The sequence below is a fragment of the Scyliorhinus torazame genome, chromosome 13 (genome assembly GCF_047496885.1).
Source record: "Scyliorhinus torazame isolate Kashiwa2021f chromosome 13, sScyTor2.1, whole genome shotgun sequence".
Classification (NCBI taxonomy): domain Eukaryota; kingdom Metazoa; phylum Chordata; class Chondrichthyes; order Carcharhiniformes; family Scyliorhinidae; genus Scyliorhinus; species Scyliorhinus torazame.
The window spans coordinates 65645569-65665749 of record NC_092719.1 but is presented as its reverse complement, the minus strand read 5'-3'; the positions used below and the strand labels follow the sequence as shown (position 1 = coordinate 65665749).

The following is a 20181-nucleotide window of genomic DNA, read 5'->3' as shown; positions in this document are numbered from 1 at the left end:
AACCTGTACTCGGAGGTGGAGATTTAACTTCCTGGTTCAAGCGGAAGTGACCTAAACGCCGCGCGCCGACGACCGTTGGTTTGAATCGGCCTCCAGCGCGAGGCCGTGCGAGCGATGAGCGGGAGAGCGTTGAAAGTGTGAGTGTCCGGGGAGAGCCCGGGAGTGTGAGTGTCCGGGGAGAGCCCGGGAGTGTGAGCGTACGGGGAGAGCGCTGGGAGTGTGAGCGTCCGGGGAGAGCGCTGGGAGTGTGAGTGTCCGGGGAGAGCCCGGGAGTGTCCGGGGAGAGCGCTGGGAGTGTGAGTGTCCGGGGAGAGCCCGGGAGTGTCCGGGGAGAGCGCTGGGAGTGTGAGTGTCCGGGGAGAGCGCTGGGAGTGTGAGTGTCCGGGGAGAGCGCTGGGAGTGTGAGTGTCCGGGGAGAGCCCGGGAGTGTCCGGGGAGAGCGCTGGGAGTGTGAGTGTCCGGGGAGAGCCCGGGAGTGTCCGGGGAGAGCGCTGGGAGTGTGAGCGTCCTGGGAGAGCGCTGGGAGTGTGAGCGTCCGGGGAGAGCGCTGGGAGTGTGAGTGTCCGGGGAGAGTGCTGGGAGTGTGAGCGTCAGAGGAGAGCGCTGGGAGTGTGAGTGTCCGGGGAGAGCGCTGGGAGTGTGAGCGTCCGGGGAGAGCGCTGGGAGTGTGAGCGTCCGGGGAGAGCCCGGGAGTGTCCGGGGAGAGCGCTGGGAGTGTGAGCGTCCGGGGAGAGCGCTGGGAGTGTGAGCGTCCGGGGAGAGCCAGGGAGTGTGAGTGCCCGGGGAGAGCGCTGGGAGTGTGAGCGTCAGAGGAGAGCCCGGGAGTGTGAGTGTCCGGGGAGAGCGCTGGGAGTGTGAGTGTCCGGGGAGAGCCCGGGAGTGTCCGGGGAGCGCGCTGGGAGTGTGAGCGTCCGGGGAGAGCGCTGGGAGTGTGAGCGTCCGGGGAGAGCCAGGGAGTGTGAGCGTCCGGTGAGAGCCCGGGAGTGTGAGCGTCCGGTGAGAGCCCGGGAGCGTCCGGTGAGAGCCCGGGAGTGTCCGGGGAGAGCGCTGGGAGTGTGAGTGCCCGGGGAGAGCGCTGGGAGTGTGAGCGTCCGGGGAGAGCCCGGGAGTGTGAGCGTCCGGTGAGAGCCCGGGAGCGTCCGGTGAGAGCCCGGGAGTGTCCGGGGAGAGCGCTGGGAGTGTGAGTGTTCGGGGAGAGCGCTGGGAGTGTGAGTGTCCGGGGAGAGCCCGGGAGTGTCCGGGGAGAGCGTGGGAGTGTCCGGGGAGAGCGCTGGGAGTGTGAGCGCCCGGGGAGAGCGCTGGGAGTGTGAGTGTCCGGGGAGAGCGCTGGGAGTGTGAGCGTCCGGGGAGAGCGCTGGGAGTGTGAGCGTCCGGGGAGAGCGCTGGGAGTGTGAGCGTCCGGGGAGAGCGCTGGGAGTGTGAGCGTCCGGGGAGAGACCGGGAGAGCGCTGGGAGTGTGAGAGCGCTGGGAGTGTGAGTGTCCGGGGAGAGTTCGGGAGAGCGCAGGGAGTGTGAGCGTCCGGGGAGAGCGCAGGGAGTGTGAGCGTCCGGGGAGAGCGCTGGGAGTGTGAGCGTCCGGGGAGAGCCCGGGAGTGTCCGGGGAGAGCGCTGGGAGTGTGAGCGTCCGGGGAGAGCGCTGGCAGTGTGAGCGCCCGGGGAGAGCGCTGGGAGTGTGAGCGTCCGGGGAGAGCGCTGGAAGTGTGAGCGCCCGGGGAGAGCGCTGGGAGTGTGAGCGTCCGGGGAGAGCCCGGGAGTGTGAGTGTCCGGGGAGAGCCCGGGAGAGCGCTGGGAGTGTGGGAGTGCTGGGAGTGTGAGCGCCCGGGGAGAGCGCTGGGAGTGTGAGCGCCCGGGGAGAGCGCTGGGAGTGTGAGCGCCCGGGGAGAGCGCTGGGAGTGTGAGCGCCCGGGGAGAGCGCTGGGAGTGTGAGTGCCCGGGGAGAGCGCTGGGAGTGTGAGCGTCCGGGGAGAGCGCTGGGAGTGAGAGTGTCCGGGGAGAGCCCGGGAGTGTCTGGGGAGAGCGCTGGGTGTGAGCGTCCGGGGAGAGCGCTGGGAGTGTGAGCGTCCGGGGAGAGCACTGGGAGAGTGAGCGTCCGGGGAGAGCGCTGGGAGAGTGAGCGTCCGGGGAGAGCGCTGGGAGTGTGAGCGCCCGGGGAGAGCGCTGGGAGTGTGAGCGTCCGGGGAGAGCGCTGGGAGTGTGAGCGTCCGGGGGGAGTGCTGGGAGTGTGAGCGTCCGGGGAGAGCGCTGGGAGTGTGAGCGTCCGGGGAGAGCGCCCGGGGAGAGCGCTGGGAGTGTGAGCGCCCGGGGAGAGCGCTGGGAGTGTGAGCGCCCGGGGAGAGCGCTGGGAGTGTGAGCGCCCGGGGAGAGCGCTGGGAGTGTGAGCGCCCGGGGAGAGCGCTGGGAGTGTGAGCGCCCGGGGAGAGCGCTGGGAGTGTGAGCGTCCGGGGAGAGCGCTGGGAGTGTGAGTGTCCGGGGAGAGCCCGGGAGAGCGCTGGGAGTGTGAGAGCGCTGGGAGTGTGAGCGCCCGGGGAGAGCGCTGGGTGTGTGCGTGTCCGGGGAGAGCGCTGGGAGTGTGAGCGTCCGGGGAGAGCGCTGGGAGTATGAGCGTCCGGGGAGAACGCTGGGAGTGTGAGCGTCCGGGGAGAGCGCTGGGAGTGTGAGAGCACTGGGAGTGTGAGCGCCCGGGGAGAGCGCTGGGAGTGTGAGCGTCCGGGGAGAGCGCTGGGAGTGTGAGCGTCCGGGAAGAGCGCTGGGAGTGTGTGTGTCCGGGGAGAGTTCGGGAGAGCGCTGGGAGTGTGAGCGCCCGGGGAGAGCGCTGGGAGTGTGTGTCCGGGGAGAGCCCGGGAGAGCGCTGAGAGTGTGAGAGCGCTGGGAGTGTGAGCGTCCGGGGAGAGCGCTGGGAGTGTGAGCGTCCGGGGAGAGCGCTGGGAGTGTGAGCGTCCTGGGAGAGCGCTGGGAGTGTGAGCGTCCGGGGAGAGCGCTGGGAGTGTGAGCGTCCGGGGAGAGCGCTGGGAGTGTGAGCGCCCGGGGAGAGCGCTGGGAGTGTGAGCGTCCGGGGAGAGCGCTGGAACTGCGAGCGTCCGGTGAGAGCGCTGGGAGTGTGAGCATCCGGTGAGAGCGCTGGGAGTGTGAGCGTCCGGTGAGAGCGCTGGGAGTGTGAGCGTCCGGTGAGAGCGCTGGGAGTGTGAGCGCCCGGGGAGAGCGCTGGGAGTGTGAGCGCCCGGGGAGAGCGCTGGGAGTGTGAGCGCCCGGGGAGAGCGCTGGGAGTGTGAGCGTCCGGGGAGAGCGCTGGGAGTGTGAGTGTCCGGGGAGAGCCCGGGAGAGCGCTGGGAGTGTGAGAGCGCTGGGAGTGTGAGCGCCCGGGAGAGCGCTGGGAGTGTGCGTGTCCGGGGAGAGCGCTGGGAGTGTGAGCGTCCGGGGAGAGCGCTGGGAGTATGAGCGTCCGGGGAGAACGCTGGGAGTGTGAGCGTCCGGGGAGAGCGCTGGGTGTGTGAGAGCGCTAGGAGTGCGAGCGCCCGGGGAGAGCGCTGGGAGTGTGAGCGTCCGGGGAGAGCGCTGGGAGTGTGAGTGTCCGGGGAGGGCGCTGAAAGTGTGAGTGCCGGGGAGAGCCCGGGAGAGCGCTGGGAGTGTGAGCGTCCGGGGAGAGCGCTGGGAGTGTGAGCGTCCGGGGAGAGCGCTGGGAGTGTGTGTGTCCGGGGAGAGTTCGGGAGAGCGCTGGGAGTGTGAGCGCCCGGGGAGAGCGCTGGGAGTGTGAGCGTCCGGGGAGAGCGGTGGGAGTGTGAGCGCCCGGGGAGAGCGCTGGGAGTGTGAGCGCCCGGGGAGAGCGTTGGGTGTCTGAGCGCCCGGGGAGAGCCCGGGAGTGTCCGGGGAGAGCGCTGGGAGTGTGAGCGTCCGGGGAGAGCGCTGGGAGTGTGAGCGTCCGGGGAGAGCGCTGGGAGTGTGAGCGTCCGGGGAGAGCGCTGGGAGTGTGAGCGTCCGGGGAGAGCGCTGGGAGTGTGAGCGTCCGGGGAGAGCGCTGGGAGTGTGAGCGTCCGGGGAGAGCGCTGGGAGTGTGAGCGTCCGGGGAGAGCGCTGGGAGTGTGAGCGTCCGGGGAGAGCGCTGGGAGTGAGAGCGCCCGGGGAGAGCGCTGGGAGTGAGAGCGCCCGGGGAGAGCGCTGGGAGTGAGAGCGCCCGGGGAGAGCGCTGGGAGTGTGAGCGTCCGGGGAGAGCGCTGGGAGTGTGAGTGTCCGGGGAGAGTTCGGGAGAGCGCTGAGAGTGTGAGCGCCCGGGGAGAGCGCTGGGAGTGTGAGTGTCCGGGGAGAGCCCGGGAGAGCGCTGGGAGTGTGAGAGCGCTGGGAGTGTGAGAGCGCTGGGAGTGTGAGAGCGCTGGGAGTGTGAGAGCGCTGGGAGTGTGAGAGCGCTGGGAGCGTGAGCGCCCGGGGAGAGCGCTGGGAGCGTGAGCGCCCGGGGAGAGCGCTGGGAGCGTGAGCGCCCGGGGAGAGCGCTGGGAGCGTGAGCGCCCGGGGAGAGCGCTGGGAGCGTGAGCGCCCGGGGAGAGCTCTGGGAGTGTGAGCGCCTGGGGAGAGCGCTGGGAGTGTGAGCGCCCGGGGAGAGCGCTGGGAGTGTGAGCGTCTGGGGAGAGCGCTGGGAGTGTGAGTGTCCGGGGAGAGCCCGGGAGAGCTCTGGGAGTGTGAGCGTCCGGGGAGAACGCTGGGAGTTTGAGCGTCCGGGGAGAGCGGTGGGAGTGTGAGCGTCCGGGGAGAGCGGTGGGAGTGTGAGCGTCCGGGGAGAGCGGTGGGAGTGTGAGCGTCCGGGGAGAGCGGTGGGAGTGTGAGCGTCCGGGGAGAGCGCTGGGAGTGTGAGCGTCCGGGGAGAGCGCTGGGAGTGTGAGCGCCCGGGGAGAGCGCTGGGAGTGTGAGCGCCCGGGGAGAGCGCTGGGAGTGTGAGCGTCCGGGGAGAGCCCGGGAGTGTCCGGGGAGCGCGCTGGGAGTGTGAGCGTCCGGGGAGCGCGCTGGGAGTGTGAGCGTCCGGGGAGAGCGCTGGGAGTGTGAGCGTCCGGGGAGAGCGCTGGGAGTGTGAGCGTCCGAGGAGAGCGCTGGGAGTGAGAGTATCCGGGGAGAGTTCGGGAGAGCGCTGGGAGTGTGAGCGCCCGGGGAGAGCGCTGGGAGTGTGAGTGTCCGGGGAGAGCCCGGGAGAGCGCTGGGAGTGTGAGAGCGCTGGGAGTGTGAGCGCCCGGGGAGAGCGCTGGGAGTGTGAGCGCCCAGGGAGAGCGCTGGGAGTGTGAGCGCCCGGGGAGAGCGCTTGGAGTGTGAGCGCCCGGGGAGAGCGCTGGGAGTGTGAGCGCCCGGGGAGAGCGCTGGGAGTGTGAGCGTCCGGGGAGAGCGCTGGGAGTGTGAGCGTCCGGGGAGAGCGCTGGGAGAGTGAGCGTCCGGGGAGAGCGCTGGGAGTGTGAGCCTCCGGGGAGAGCGCTGGGAGTGTGAGTGTCCGGGGAGAGCCCGGTAGGGCGCTGGGAGTGTCCGGCGAGAGCCCGGGAGGGTGCTGGGAGTGTGAGTGTCTGGGGAGGGCGCTGAGAGTGTGAGTGTCCGGGGAGAGCCCGGGAGGGCGCTGGGAGTGTGCGTGTCTGGCGAGAGCCCAGGAGAGCGCTGTGAGTGTGAGTGTACGGGTAGAGCCCGGGAGGGTGCTGGGAGTGTGAGTGCCGGGGAGGGCGCTGGGAGTGTGAGTGCATGGCGAGAGCCCGGGAGAGCGCTGGGAGTGTGAGTGTCCGGGGAGAGCCCGGGAGGGCGGTGGGAGTGTGCGTGTGTCTGGGGAGGGCTCTGAAAGTGTGAGTGTCCGGGGAGAGCCCGGGAGGGCGCTGGGAGTGTGAGTGCCCAGGGAGGGCGCTGGGAGTGTGAGTGTCCAGGGAGAGCCTGGGTGGGCGCTGGGAGTGAGTGTGTCTGGGGAGAGCCCAGGTGGGCGTTGGGAGTGAGTGTGTCTGGGGAGGGCGCTGAGAGTGTGAGTGCCCGGGAGGGCGCTGGGAGTGTGAGCGCCCGGGGAGAGCGCTGGCAGTGTGAGCGTCCGGGGAGAGCGCTGGCAGTGTGAGCGTCCGGAGAGAGCGGTGGGAGTGTGAGCGTCCGGGGAGAGCGCTGGGAGTGTGAGCGTCCGGGGAGAGCGCTGGGAGTGTGAGCGCTCGGGGAGAGCGCTGGGAGTGTGAGCGCCCGGGGAGAGCGCTGGGAGTGTGAGCGTCCGGGGAGAGCCCGGGAGTGTCCGGGGAGAGCGCTGGGAGTGTGAGCGTCCGGGGAGAGCGCTGGGAGTGTGAGCGTCCGGGGAGAGCGCTGGGAGTGTGAGCGTCCGGGGAGAGCGCTGGGAGTGTGAGCGTCCGGGGAGAGCGCTGGGAGTGTGAGCGTCCGGGGAGAGCGCTGGGAGTGTGAGCGTCCGGGGAGAGCGCTGGGAGTGTGAGCGTCCGGGGAGAGCGCTGGGAGTGTGAGCGTCCGGGGAGAGCGCTGGGAGTGTGAGCGTCCGGGGAGAGCGCTGGGAATGTGAGCGTCCGGGGAGAGCGCTGGGAGTGTGAGCGTCCGGGGAGAGCGCTGGGAGTGTGAGCGTCCGGGGAGAGCGCTGGGAGTGTGAGCGTCCGGGGAGAGCGCTGGGAGTGTGAGCGTCCGGGGAGAGCGCTGGGAGTGTGAGCGTCCGGGGAGAGCGCTGGGAGTGTGAGCGTCCGGGGAGAGCGCTGGGAGTGTGAGCGCCCGGGGAGAGCGCTGGGAGTGTGAGCGTCCTGGGAGAGCGCTGGGAGTGTGAGTGTCCGGGGAGAGCCCGGGAGAGCGCTGGGAGTGTGCGTGTCCGGGGAGAGCGCTGGGAGTGTGCGTGTCCGGGGAGAGCGCTGGGAGTGTGAGCGCCCGGGGAGAGCGCTGGAAGTGTGAGCGCCCGGGGAGAGCGCTGGGAGTGTGAGCGCCCGGGGAGAGCGCTGGGAGTGTGAGCGCCCGGGGAGAGCGCTGGGAGTGAGAGCGCCCGGGGAGAGCGCTGGGAGTGTGAGCGCCCGGGGAGAGCGCTGGGAGTGTGAGCGCCCGGGGAGAGCGCTGGGAGTGTGAGCGCCCGGGGAGAGCGCTGGGAGTGTGAGCGCCCGGGGAGAGCGCTGGGAGTGTGAGCGCACGGGGAGAGCGCTGGGAGTGTGAGCGCCCGGGGAGAGCGCTGGGAGTGTGAGCGCCCGGGGAGAGCGCTGGGAGTGTGAGCGCCCGGGGAGAGCGCTGGGAGTGTGAGCGCCCGGGGAGAGCGCTGGGAGTGTGAGCGCCCGGGGAGAGCGCTGGGAGTGTGAGCGCCCGGGGAGAGCGCTGGGAGTGTGAGCGCCCGGGGAGAGCGCTGGGAGTGTGAGCGCCCGGGGAGAGCGCTGGGAGTGTGAGCGCCCGGGGAGAGCGCTGGGAGTGTGAGCGCCCGGGGAGAGCGCTGGGAGTGTGAGCGCACGGGGAGAGCGCTGGGAGTGTGAGCGCCCGGGGAGAGCGCTGGGAGTGTGAGCGCCCGGGGAGAGCGCTGGGAGTGTGAGCGCCCGGGGAGAGCGCTGGGAGTGTGAGCGCCCGGGGAGAGCGCTTGGAGTGTGAGCGCCCGGGGAGAGCGCTGGGAGTGTGAGCGTCCGGGGAGAGCGCTGGGAGTGGGAGCGCCCTGGGAGAGCGCTGGGAGTGTGAGTGTCCGGGGAGAGCCCGGGAGAGCGCTGTGAGTGTCCGGGGAGAGCGCTGGGAGTGTGTGTGTCCAGGGAGAGCGCTGGGAGTGTGATTGTCCGGGGAGAGTTCGGGAGAGCGCTGGGAGTGTGAGTGTCCGGGGAGGGCGCTGAAAGTGTGAGTGCCGGGGAGAGCCCGGGAGAGCGCTGGGAGTGTGAGTGCCCGGGAGAGCGCTGGGAGTGTGAGTGTCCGTGGAGAGTCTGGGAGAGCGCTGGGAGTGTGAGTGTCCGGGGAGGGCGCTGAAAGTGTGAGTGCCGGGGAGAGCCCGGGAGGGCGCTGGGAGTGTGAGTGCCGGGGAGGGCGCTGGGAGTGCGAGTGTCCGGGGAGAGCCCGGGAGGGCGCTGGGAGTGTCCGGCGAGAGCCCGGGAGGGTGCTGGGAGTGTGAGTGTCCGGGGAGGGCGCTGAGAGTGTGAGTGTCCAGGGAGAGCCCGGGAGGGTGCTGGGAGTGTGAGTGCCGGGGAGGGCGCTGGGAGTGTGAGTGCATGGCGAGAGCCCGGGAGAGCGCTGGAAGTGTGAGTATCCGGGGAGAGCGCTGGGAGTGTGAGTGTCCGGGGAGGGCGCTGAGAGTGTGAGTGCATGGCGAGAGCCCGGGAGAGCGCTGGGAGTGTGAGTGCCCGGGAGAGCGCTGGGAGTGTGAGTGTCCGTGGAGAGTCTGGGAGAGCGCTGGGAGTGTGAGTGTCCGGGGAGGGCGCTGAAAGTGTGAGTGCCGGGGAGAGCCCGGGAGGGCGCTGGGAGTGTGAGTGCCGGGGAGGGCGCTGGGAGTGCGAGTGTCCGGGGAGAGCCCGGGAGGGCGCTGGGAGTGTCCGGCGAGAGCCCGGGAGGGCGCTGGGAGTGTGAGTGTCCGGGGAGGGCGCTGAGAGTGTGAGTGTCCAGGGAGAGCCCGGGAGAGCGCTGGGAGTGTGAGTGTCCGGGGAGAGCCCGGGAGGGCGCTGGGAGTGTGAGTGCCCAGGGAGGGCGCTGGGAGTGTGAGTGTCCAGGGAGAGCCTGGGTGGGCGCTGGGAGTGAGTGTGTCTGGGGAGAGCCCAGGTGGGCGTTGGGAGTGAGTGTGTCTGGGGAGGGCGCTGAGAGTGTGAGCACCCGGGGAGAACGCTGGGAGTGTGAGCGCCCGGGGAGAACGCTGGGAGTGTGAGCGTCCGGGGAGAGCGCTGGGAGTGTGAGCGTCCGGGGAGAGCGGTGGGAGTGTGAGCGTCCGGGGAGAGCGCTGGGAGTGTGAGCGTCCGGGGAGAGCGCTGGGAGTGTGAGCGTCCGGGGAGAGCGCTGGGAGTGTGAGCGTCCGGGGAGAGCGCTGGGAGTGTGAGCGTCCGGGGAGAGCGCTGGGAGTGTGAGCGTCCGGGGAGAGCGCTGGGAGTGTGAGCGTCCGGGGAGAGCGCTGGGAGTGTGAGCGTCCGGGGAGAGCGCTGGGAGTGTGAGCGCCCGGGGAGAGCGCTGGGAGTGTGAGCGTCCTGGGAGAGCGCTGGGAGTGTGAGTGTCCGGGGAGAGCCCGGGAGAGCGCTGGGAGTGTGCGTGTCCGGGGAGAGCGCTGGGAGTGTGCGTGTCCGGGGAGAGCGCTGGGAGTGTGAGCGCCCGGGGAGAGCGCTGGAAGAGTGAGCGCCCGGGGAGAGCGCTGGGAGTGTGAGCGCCCGGGGAGAGCGCTGGGAGTGTGAGCGCCCGGGGAGAGCGCTGGGAGTGTGAGTGTCCCGGGAGAGCGCTGGGAGTGTGAGCGCCCGGGGAGAGCGCTGGGAGTGTGAGCGCCCGGGGAGAGCGCTGGGAGTGTGAGCGCCCGGGGAGAGCGCTGGGAGTGTGAGCGCCCGGGGAGAGCGCTGGGAGTGTGAGCGCCCGGGGAGAGCGCTGGGAGTGTGAGCGCCCGGGGAGAGCGCTGGGAGTGTGAGCGCCCGGGGAGAGCGCTGGGAGTGTGAGCGCCCGGGGAGAGCGCTTGGAGTGTGAGCGCCCGGGGAGAGCGCTGGGAGTGTGAGCGTCCGGGGAGAGCGCTGGGAGTGGGAGCGCCCTGGGAGAGCGCTGGGAGTGTGAGTGTCCGGGGAGAGCCCGGGAGAGCGCTGTGAGTGTCCGGGGAGAGCGCTGGGAGTGTGTGTGTCCAGGGAGAGCGCTGGGAGTGTGAGTGTCCGGGGAGAGTTCGGGAGAGCGCTGGGAGTGTGAGTGTCCGGGGAGGGCGCTGAAAGTGTGAGTGCCGGGGAGAGCCCGGGAGAGCGCTGGGAGTGTGAGTGCCCGGGAGAGCGCTGGGAGTGTGAGTGTCCGTGGAGAGTCTGGGAGAGCGCTGGGAGTGTGAGTGTCCGGGGAGGGCGCTGGGAGTGCGAGTGTCCGGGGAGAGCCCGGGAGGGCGCTGGGAGTGTCCGGCGAGAGCCCGGGAGGGTGCTGGGAGTGTGAGTGTCCGGGGAGGGCGCTGAGAGTGTGAGTGTCCAGGGAGAGCCCGGGAGGGTGCTGGGAGTGTGAGTGCCGGGGAGGGCGCTGGGAGTGTGAGTGCATGGCGAGAGCCCGGGAGAGCGCTGGAAGTGTGAGTATCCGGGGAGAGCGCTGGGAGTGTGAGTGTCCGGGGAGGGCGCTGAGAGTGTGAGTGCATGGCGAGAGCCCGGGAGAGCGCTGGGAGTGTGAGTGTCCGGGGAGAGCCCGGGAGGGCGGTGGGAGTGTGCATGTGTCTGGGGAGGGCTCTGAAAGTGTGAGTGTCCGGGGAGAGCCCGGGAGGGCGCTGGGAGTGTGAGTGCCCAGGGAGGGCGCTGGGAGTGTGAGTGTCCAGGGAGAGCCTGGGTGGGCGCTGGGAGTGAGTGTGTCTGGGGAGAGCCCAGGTGGGCGTTGGGAGTGAGTGTGTCTGGGGAGGGCGCTGAGAGTGTGAGCGCCCGGGGAGAGCGCTGGCAGTGTGAGCGTCCGGGGAGAGCGCTGGCAGTGTGAGCGTCCGGAGAGAGCGGTGGGAGTGTGAGCGTTCGGGGAGAGCGCTGGGAGTGTGAGCGTCCGGGGAGAGCGCTGGGAGTGTGAGCGCTCGGGGAGAGCGCTGGGAGTGTGAGCGCCCGGGGAGAGCGCTGGGAGTGTGAGCGCCCGGGGAGAGCCCGGGAGTGTCCGGGGAGAGCGCTGGGAGTGTGAGCGTCCGGGGAGAGCGCTGGGAGTGTGAGCGTCCGGGGAGAGCGCTGGGAGTGTGAGCGTCCGGGGAGAGCGCTGGGAGTGTGAGCGTCCGGGGAGAGCGCTGGGAGTGTGAGCGTCCGGGGAGAGCGCTGGGAGTGTGAGCGTCCGGGGAGAGCGCTGGGAGTGTGAGCGTCCGGGGAGAGCGCTGGGAGTGTGAGCGTCCGGGGAGAGCGCTGGGAGTGTGAGCGTCCGGGGAGAGCGCTGGGAGTGTGAGCGTCCGGGGAGAGCGCTGGGAGTGTGAGCGCCCGGGGAGAGCGCTGGGAGTGTGAGCGCCCGGGGAGAGCGCTGGGAGTGTGAGCGTCCTGGGAGAGCGCTGGGAGTGTGAGTGTCCGGGGAGAGCCCGGGAGAGCGCTGGGAGTGTGCGTGTCCGGGGAGAGCGCTGGGAGTGTGCGTGTCCGGGGAGAGCGCTGGGAGTGTGAGCGCCCGGGGAGTGCGCTGGAAGTGTGAGCGCCCGGGGAGAGCGCTGGGAGTGTGAGCGCCCGGGGAGAGCGCTGGGAGTGTGAGCGCCCGGTGAGAGCGCTGGGAGTGTGAGTGTCCCGGGAGAGCGCTGGGAGTGTGAGCGCCCGGGGAGAGCGCTGGGAGTGTGAGCGCCCGGGGAGAGCGCTGGGAGTGTGAGCGCCCGGGGAGAGCGCTGGGAGTGTGAGCGCCCGGGGAGAGCGCTGGGAGTGTGAGCGCCCGGGGAGAGCGCTGGGAGTGTGAGCGCCCGGGGAGAGCGCTGGGAGTGTGAGCGCCCGGGGAGAGCGCTGGGAGTGTGAGCGCCCGGGGAGAGCGCTGGGAGTGTGAGCGCCCGGGGAGAGCGCTGGGAGTGTGAGCGCCCGGGGAGAGCGCTGGGAGTGTGAGCGCCCGGGGAGAGCGCTTGGAGTGTGAGCGCCCGGGGAGAGCGCTGGGAGTGTGAGCGTCCGGGGAGAGCGCTGGGAGTGGGAGCGCCCTGGGAGAGCGCTGGGAGTGTGAGTGTCCGGGGAGAGCCCGGGAGAGCGCTGTGAGTGTCCGGGGAGAGCGCTGGGAGTGTGTGTGTCCAGGGAGAGCGCTGGGAGTGTGAGTGTCCGGGGAGAGTTCGGGAGAGCGCTGGGAGTGTGAGTGTCCGGGGAGGGCGCTGAAAGTGTGAGTGCCGGGGAGAGCCCGGGAGAGCGCTGGGAGTGTGAGTGCCCGGGAGAGCGCTGGGAGTGTGAGTGTCCGTGGAGAGTCTGGGAGAGCGCTGGGAGTGTGAGTGTCCGGGGAGGGCGCTGAAAGTGTGAGTGCCGGGGAGAGCCCGGGAGGGCGCTGGGAGTGTCCGGCGAGAGCCCGGGAGGGCGCTGGGAGTGTGAGTGTCCGGGGAGGGCGCTGAGAGTGTGAGTGTCCGGGGAGGGCGCTGAGAGTGTGAGTGTCCAGGGAGAGCCCGGGAGAGCGCTGGGAGTGTGAGTGTCCTGGGAGAGCCCGGGAGGGCGCTGGGAGTGTGAGTGCCCAGGGAGGGCGCTGGGAGTGTGAGTGTCCAGGGAGAGCCTGGGTGGGCGCTGGGAGTGAGTGTGTCTGGGGAGAGCCCAGGTGGGCGTTGGGAGTGAGTGTGTCTGGGGAGGGCGCTGAGAGTGTGAGCACCCGGGGAGAACGCTGGGAGTGTGAGCGCCCGGGGAGAACGCTGGGAGTGTGAGCGTCCGGGGAGAGCGCTGGGAGTGTGAGCGTCCGGGGAGAGCGGTGGGAGTGTGAGCGTCCGGGGAGAGCGCTGGGAGTGTGAGCGTCCGGGGAGAGCGCTGGGAGTGTGAGCGCCCGGGGAGAGCGCTGGGAGTGTGAGCGTCCGGGGAGAGCCCGGGAGTGTCCGGGGACAGCGCTGGGAGTGTGAGCGTCCGGCGAGAGCGCTGGGAGTGTGAGCGTCCGGCGAGAGCGCTGGGAGTGTGAGCGTCCGGGGAGAGCCCGGGAGTGTCCGGGGAGAGAGCTGGGAGTGTGAGCGTCCGGGGAGAGCGCTGGGAGTGTGAGCGTCCGGGGAGAGCGCTGGGAGTGTGAGCGTCCGGGGAGAGCGCTGGGAGTGTGAGCGTCCGGGGAGAGCGCTGGGAGTGTGAGCGTCCGGGGAGAGCGCTGGGAGTGTGAGCGTCCGGGGAGACGCTGGGAGTGTGAGCGCCCGGGGAGAGCGCTGGGAGTGTGAGCGTCCGGGGAGAGCGCTGGGAGTGTGAGTGTCCGGGGAGAGTTCGGGAGAGCGCTGGGAGTGTGAGCGCCCGGGGAGAGCGCTGGGAGTGTGAGTGTCCGGGGAGAGCCCGGGAGAGCGCTGGGAGTGTGAGCGCCCGGGGAGAGCGCTGGGAGTGTGACCGCCCGGGGAGAGCGCTGGGAGTGTGAGCGCCCGGGGAGAGCGCTGGGAGTGTGAGCGCCCGGGGAGAGCGCTGGGAGTGTGAGCGCCCGGGGAGAGCGCTGGGAGTGTGCGTGTGTCTGGAGAGGGCGCTGAGAGTGAGAGTGCATGGCGAGAGCCCGTGAGAGCGCTGGGAGTGAGTGTCCGGTGAGTGCCCGGGGAGGGCTTGAAAGTGTGAGTGTCCGGGGAGAGCCCGGGAGGGCACTGGGAGTGTGAGTGCCCAGGGAGGGCGCTGGGAGTGTGAGTGTCCAGGGAGAGCCTGGGTGGGCGCTGGGAGTGAGTGTGTCTGGGGAGAGCCCAGGTGGGCGTTGGGAGTGAGTGTGTCTGGGGAGGGCGCTGAGAGTGTGAGTGCCCGGGAGGGCGCTGAGAGTGTGAGTGCCCGGGGAGGGCGCTGGGAGTGAGTGTGTCTGGGGAGGGCGCTGAGCGTGTGAGTGCCCGTGAGGGCGCTGAGAGTGTGAGCGCCCGGGGAGAGCGCTGGGAGTGTGAGCGTCCGGGGAGAGCGCTGGGAGTGTGAGCGTCTGGGGAGAGCGCTGGGAGTGTGAGCGTCTGGGGAGAGCGCTGGGAGTGTGAGCGTCCGGGGAGAGCGCTGGGAGTGTGAGCGCCCGGGGAGAGCGCTGGGAGTGTGAGCGTCCGGGGAGAGCGCTGGGAGTGTGAGTGTCCGGGGAGAGTTCGGGAGAGCGCTGGGAGTGTGAGCGCCCGGGGAGAGCGCTGGGAGTGTGAGTGTCCGGAGAGCGCTGGGAGTGTGAGTGTCCGGGGAGAGCCCGGGAGAGCGCTGGGAGTGTGAGCGCTGGGAGTGTGAGCGCCCGGGGAGAGCGCTGGGAGTGTGAGCGCCCGGGGAGAGCGCTGGGAGTGTGCGTGTGTCTTGAGAGGGCGCTGAGAGTGAGAGTGCATGGCGAGAGCCCGTGAGAGCGCTTGGAGTGAGTGTCCGGGGAGGGCTCTGAAAGTGTGAGTGTCCGGGGAGAGCCCGGGAGGGCACTGGGAGTGTGAGTGCCCAGGGAGGGCGCTGGGAGTGTGAGTGTCCAGGGAGAGCCTGGGTGGGCGCTGGGAGTGAGTGTGTCTGGGGAGAGCCCAGGTGGGCGTTGGGAGTGAGTGTGTCTGGGGAGGGCGCTGAGAGTGTGAGTGCCCGGTAGGGCGCAGAGAGTGTGAGTGCCCGGGGAGGGCGCTGGGAGTGAGTGTGTCTGGGGAGGGCGCTGAGCGTGTGAGTGCCCGTGAGGGCGCTGTGAGTGTGAGCGCCCGGGGAGAGCGCTGGGAGTGTGAGCGTCCGGGGAGAGCCCGGGAGTGTCCGGGGAGAGAGCTGGGAGTGTGAGCGTCCGGGGAGAGCGCTGGGAGTGTGAGCGTCCGGGGAGAGCGCTGGGAGTGTGAGCGTCCGGGGAGAGCGCTGGGAGTGTGAGCGCCCGGGGAGAGCGCTGGGAGTGTGAGCGTCCGGGGAGAGCGCTGGGAGTGTGAGTGTCCGGGGAGAGTTCGGGAGAGCGCTGGGAGTGTGAGCGCCCGGGGAGAGCGCTGGGAGTGTGAGTGTCCTGGGAGAGCCCGGGAGAGCGCTGGGAGTGTGAGAGCCCGGGGAGAGCGCTGGGAGTGTGAGCGCCCGGGGAGAGCGCTGGGAGTGTGAGCGCCCGGGGAGAGCGCTGGGAGTATGCGTGTGTCTGGAGAGGGCGCTGAGAGTGAGAGTGCATGGCGAGAGCCCGTGAGAGCGCTGGGAGTGAGTGTCCGGTGAGTGCCCGGGGAGGGCTCTGAAAGTGTGTGTCCGGGGAGAGCCCGTGAGGGCACTGGGAGTGTGAGTGCCCAGGGAGGGCTCTGAAAGTGTGAGTGTCCGGGGAGAGCCCGGGAGGGCGCTGAGAGTGTGAGTGCCCGGGGAGGGCGCTGGGAGTGAGTGTGTCTGGGGAGGGCGCTGAGCGTGTGAGTGCCCGTGAGGGCGCTGAGAGTGTGAGTGCCCGGGGAGGGCGCTGAGAGTGTGAGTGTCCGGGGAGGGCGCTGAAAGTGTGAGTGCCCGGGGAGGGCGCTGAGGGTGTGAGTGCCCGGGGAGGGCGCTGAGGGTGTGAGTGCCCGGGGAGGGCGCTGAGGGTGTGAGTGCCCGGGGAGGGCGCTGAGGGTGTGAGTGCCCGGGGAGGGCGCTGAGGGTGTGAGTGCCCGGGGAGGGCGCTGAGGGTGTGAGTGCCCGGGGAGGGCGCTGAGGGTGTGAGTGCCCGGGGAGGGCGCTGAGGGTGTGAGTGCCCGGGGAGGGCGCTGAGGGTGTGAGTGCCCGGGGAGGGCGCTGAGGGTGTGAGTGCCCGCGGAGGGCGCTGAGGGTGTGAGTGCCCGGGGAGGGCGCTGAGGGTGTGAGTGCCCGGGGAGGGCGCTGAGGGTGTGAGTGCCCGGGGAGGGCGCTGAGAGTGTGAGTGCATGGCGAGAGCCCGGGAGAGCACTGGGAGTGTGAGTGTCCGGGGAGAGTCCGGGAGGGCGCTGGGAGTGTGCGTGTGTCTGGAGAGGGCGCTGAGAGTGAGAGTGCATGGCGAGAGCCCGTGAGAGCGCTGGGAGTGAGTGTCCGGGGAGAGCCCGGGAGGGCACTGGGAGTGTGAGTGCCCAGGGAGGGCGCTGGGAGTGTGAGTGTCCAGGGAGAGCCTGGGTGGGCGCTGGGAGTGAGTGTGTCTGGGGAGAGCCCGGGTGGGCGTTGGGAGTGAGTGTGTCTGGGGAGGGCGCTGAGAGTGTGAGTGCCCGTGAGGGCGCTGAGAGTGTGAGTGCCCGGGGAGGGCGCTGAGAGTGTGAGTGTCCGGGGAGGGCGCTGAAAGTGTGAGTGTCCGGGGAGGGCGCTGAGGGTGTGAGTGCCCGGGGAGGGCGCTGAGGGTGTGAGTGCCCGGGGAGGGCGCTGAGGGTGTGAGTGCCCGGGGAGGGCGCTGAGGGTGTGAGTGCCCGGGGAGGGCGCTGAGGGTGTGAGTGCCCGGGGAGGGCGCTGAGGGTGTGAGTGCCCGGGGAGGGCGCTGAGGGTGTGAGTGCCCGCGGAGGGCGCTGAGGGTGTGAGTGCCCGCGGAGGGCGCTGAGGGTGTGAGTGCCCGCGGAGGGCGCTGAGGGTGTGAGTGCCCGGGGAGGGCGCTGAGGGTGTGAGTGCCCGGGGAGGGTGCTGAGAGTGTGAGTGCATGGCGAGAGCCCGGGAGAGCACTGGGAGTGTGAGTGTCCGGGGAGAGTCCGGGAGGGCGCTGGGAGTGTGCGTGTGTCTGGAGAGGGCGCTGAGAGTGAGAGTGCATGGCGAGAGCCCGTGAGAGCGCTGGGAGTGAGTGTCCGGGGAGTGCCCGGTGAGGGCTCTAAAAGTATGAGTGTCCGGGGAGAGCCCGGGAGGGCACTGGGAGTGTGAGTGCCCAGGGAGGGCGCTGGGAGTGTGAGTGTCCAGGGAGAGCCTGGGTGGGCGCTGGGAGTGAGTGTGTCTGGGGAGAGCCCGGGTGGGCGTTGGGAGTGAGTGTGTCTGGGGAGGGCGCTGAGAGTGTGAGTGCCCGGGAGGGCGCTGAGTGTGTGAGTGCCCGGGGAGGGCGCTGAGAGTGTGAGTGCCCGGGGAGGGCGCTGAGAGTGTGAGTGCCCGGGGAGGGCGCTGAGAGTGTGAGTGCCCGAGGAGGGCGCTGAGAGTGTGAGTGCCCGAGGAGGGCGCTGAGAGTGCGAGTGCCCGAGGAGGGCGCTGAGAGTGCGAGTGCCCGAGGAGGGCGCTGAGAGTGCGAGTGCCCGGGGAGGGCGCTGAGAGTGTGAGTGCCCGGGGAGGGCGCTGAGAGTGTGAGTGCCCGGGGAGGGCGCTGAGAGTGTGAGTGCCCGGGGAGGGCGCTGAGAGTGTGAGTGCCCGGGGAGGGCGCTGAGAGTGTGAGTGCCCGGGGAGGGCGCTGAGAGTGTGAGTGCCCGGGGAGGGCGCTGAGAGTGTGAGTGCCCGGGGAGGGCGCTGAGAGTGTGAGTGCCCGGGGAGGGCGCTGAGAGTGTGAGTGCCCGGGGAGGGCGCTGAGAGTGTGAGTGCCCGGGGAGGGCGCTGAGAGTGTGAGTGCCCGGGGAGGGCGCTGAGAGTGTGAGTGCCCGGGGAGGGCGCTGAGAGTGTGAGTGCCCGGGGAGGGCGCTGAGAGTGTGAGTGCCCGGGGAGGGCGCTGAGAGTGTGAGTGCCCGGGGAGGGCGCTGAGAGTGTGAGTGCCCGGGGAGGGCGCTGAGAGTGTGAGTGCCCGGGGAGGGCGCTGAGAGTGTGAGTGCCCGGGGAGGGCGCTGAGAGTGTGAGTGCCCGGGGAGGGCGCTGAGAGTGTGAGTGCCCGGGGAGGGCGCTGAGAGTGTGAGTGCCCGGGGAGGGCGCTGAGAGTGTGAGTGCCCGGGGAGGGCGCTGAGAGTGTGAGTGCCCGGGGAGGGCGCTGAGAGTGTGAGTGCCCGGGGAGGGCGCTGAGAGTGTGAGTGCCCGGGGAGGGCGCTGAGAGTGTGAGTGCCCGGGGAGGGCGCTGAGAGTGTGAGTGCCCGGGGAGGGCGCTGAGAGTGTGAGTGCCCGGGGAGGGCGCTGAGAGTGTGAGTGCCCGGGGAGGGCGCTGAGAGTGTGAGTGCCCGGGGAGGGCGCTGAGAGTGTGAGTGCCCGGGGAGGGCGCTGAGAGTGTGAGTGCCCGGGGAGGGCGCTGAGAGTGTGAGTGCCCGGGGAGGGCGCTGAGAGTGTGAGTGCCCGGGGAGGGCGCTGAGAGTGTGAGTGCCCGGGGAGGGCGCTGAGAGTGTGAGTGCCCGGGGAGGGCGCTGAGAGTGTGAGTGCCCGGGGAGGGCGCTGAGAGTGTGAGTGCCCGGGGAGGGCGCTGAGAGTGTGAGTGCCCGGGGAGGGCGCTGAGAGTGTGAGTGCCCGGGGAGGGCGCTGAGAGTGTGAGTGCCCGGGGAGGGCGCTGAGAGTGTGAGTGCCCGGGGAGGGCGCTGAGAGTGTGAGTGCCCGGGGAGGGCGCTGAGAGTGTGAGTGCCCGGGGAGGGCGCTGAGAGTGTGAGTGCCCGGGGAGGGCGCTGAGAGTGTGAGTGCCCGGGGAGGGCGCTGAGAGTGTGAGTGCCCGGGGAGGGCGCTGAGAGTGTGAGTGCCCGGGGAGGGTGGCTGAGCGTGTGAGTGCCCGAAGAGGGCGCTCCGAGTGTGAGTGTCTGGCCAGGGCGCTCCGAGTGTGAGTGTCCGGCCAGGGCGCTCCGAGTGTGAGTGTCCGGCCAGGGCGCTCCGAGTGTGAGTGTCCGGCCAGGGCGCTCCGAGTGTGAGTGTCCGGCCAGGGCGCTCCGAGTGTGAGTGTCCGGCCAGGGCGCTCCGAGTGTGAGTGTCCGGCCAGGGCGCTCCGAGTGTGAGTGTCCGGCCAGGGCGCTCCGAGTGTGAGTGTCCGGCCAGGGCGCTCCGAGTGTGAGTGTCCGGCCAGGGCGCTCCGAGTGTGAGTGTCCGGCCAGGGCGCTCCGAGTGTGAGTGTCCGGCCAGGGCGTCCAGAGTGTGAGTGTCCGCGGAGGGCGCTCCGTGAGTGAGTTCCCGGGCAGGGCGCTGAGAATGTGAGTTCCCGGGCAGGGCGCTGAGAGTGTGAGTGCCCGGGCAGGGCGCTGAGAGTGTGAGTGCCCGGGCAGGGCGCTGAGCGTGTGAGTGCCCGGGGAGGGTGGCTGAGAGTGTGAGTGTCCGCGGAGGGCGCTCCGTGAGTGAGTTCCCGGGCAGGGCGCTGAGAATGTGAGTTCCCGGGCAGGGCGCTGAGAGTGTGAGTGCCCGGGCAGGGCGCTGAGAGTGTGAGTGCCCGGGCAGGGCGCTGAGCGTGTGAGTGCCCGGGGAGGGTGGCTGAGCGTGTGAGTGCCCGAAGAGGGCGCTCCGAGTGTGAGTGTCTGGCCAGGGCGCTCCGAGTGTGTGTGTCCGGCCAGGGCGCTCCGAGTGTGAGTGTCCGGCCAGGGCGCTCCGAGTGTGAGTGTCCGGCCAGGGCGTCCAGAGTGTGAGTGTCCGCGGAGGGCGCTCCGTGAGTGGGTGTCCGGGGAGGGCGCTCCGAGTGTGAGTGTCCGGCCGAGGCGCTCCGAGTGTGAGTGTCCGGCCGAGGCGCTCCGAGTGTGAGTGTCCGGGGAGGGCGCTCCGAGTGTGAGTGTCCGGGGAGGGCGCTCCGTGAGTGGGTGTCCGGGGAGGGCGCTCCGAGTGTGAGTGTCCGGCCGAGGCGCTCAGAGTGTGAGTGTCCGGCCGAGGCGCTCCGAGTGTGAGTGTCCGGCCGAGGCGCTCCGAGTGTGAGTGTCCGGGGAGGGCGCTCCGAGTGTGAGTGTCCGGGGAGGGCGCTCCGAGTGTGAGTGTCCGGGGAGGGCGCTCTGAGTGTGAGTGTCCGGGGGCGGGGAGTGCGAGAATGTTGTAGTGAGATACTTACAGATGGAGCTTCAGCCAGAATAGGGATTGTAAAGCTGTCTAAGGGAGTCATTCATGCATGTTACAGGTGCCCCTGTTACTGCTGTGCTTTAAAATACCCATCTGACCATCCATCCAAAGGTGGCGCAGTGGTTAACGCTGCTGCCTTACAGCGCCGAAGACCTGGGTTCCATCCCGTCCCCGGGCCACTCCATGTGGAGGTTGCACATTCACCCCGTGTCTGCGTGGGTCTCACCCCCACAATGCAAAAAGATGTGCGGGGTAGGTGAATTGTCCACGCTAAATGACCATCGATTCATGAAGTTTGTGATCGAAATGAAACCAGGGACAGCATTTGTAATGGGCTTGTTTGAGTTCCTTTTAGAAAATGCCAATAGGTGAACCGAAGGTGGAGCTGGCATAATAAAGTGGTAACTTGGTTAGTTAATTTGAAAGGTGTGGAGAAATCTTGACAGATTGAAAGAAAATAGATTTATCTTGCACTGTCCATGCACAGATTAAAATGGCCTTTAATTCAGCCCATAAGAGAAATGGGAACCTAAGTGTTTGAAGAAATGTAGTCTGAAGGGTTCTGATGAATGTAGAGAGTCTATGCTGTGACCATTGTGTGAACTGGGGGAAATTAAGTGTTATCCTCTTTTCCTTTTTGTAGAAAGTGAGAAGTGAATTAAATAAGTCATTATTTCATAAAATTTTCATATGTTGCTACTTGACTGTCGAATGGGACAAAATTTTAAAATTGCAACATATATTCAGGTCTGATACAGTTTTTGAGAGAAATGAAAGTGCTTTTTATCTTTTA

General features: G+C 69.7%; 1 protein-coding gene across 1 annotated transcript in view; it reads left to right on the top strand.

The window, feature by feature from the left end:
- The first annotated feature begins 1 nt into the window (after position 1).
- Positions 2-20181, top strand: part of cwf19l1 (CWF19 like cell cycle control factor 1) — a 79305-nt gene continuing 59125 nt past the window's right edge. Inside the window, exon 1 of the mRNA XM_072471685.1 lies at positions 2-137. Within this exon, the coding sequence (XP_072327786.1) occupies positions 115-137 (23 nt within the window). The 5' untranslated portion in view covers positions 2-114. The remainder of the gene's footprint in view (positions 138-20181) is intronic.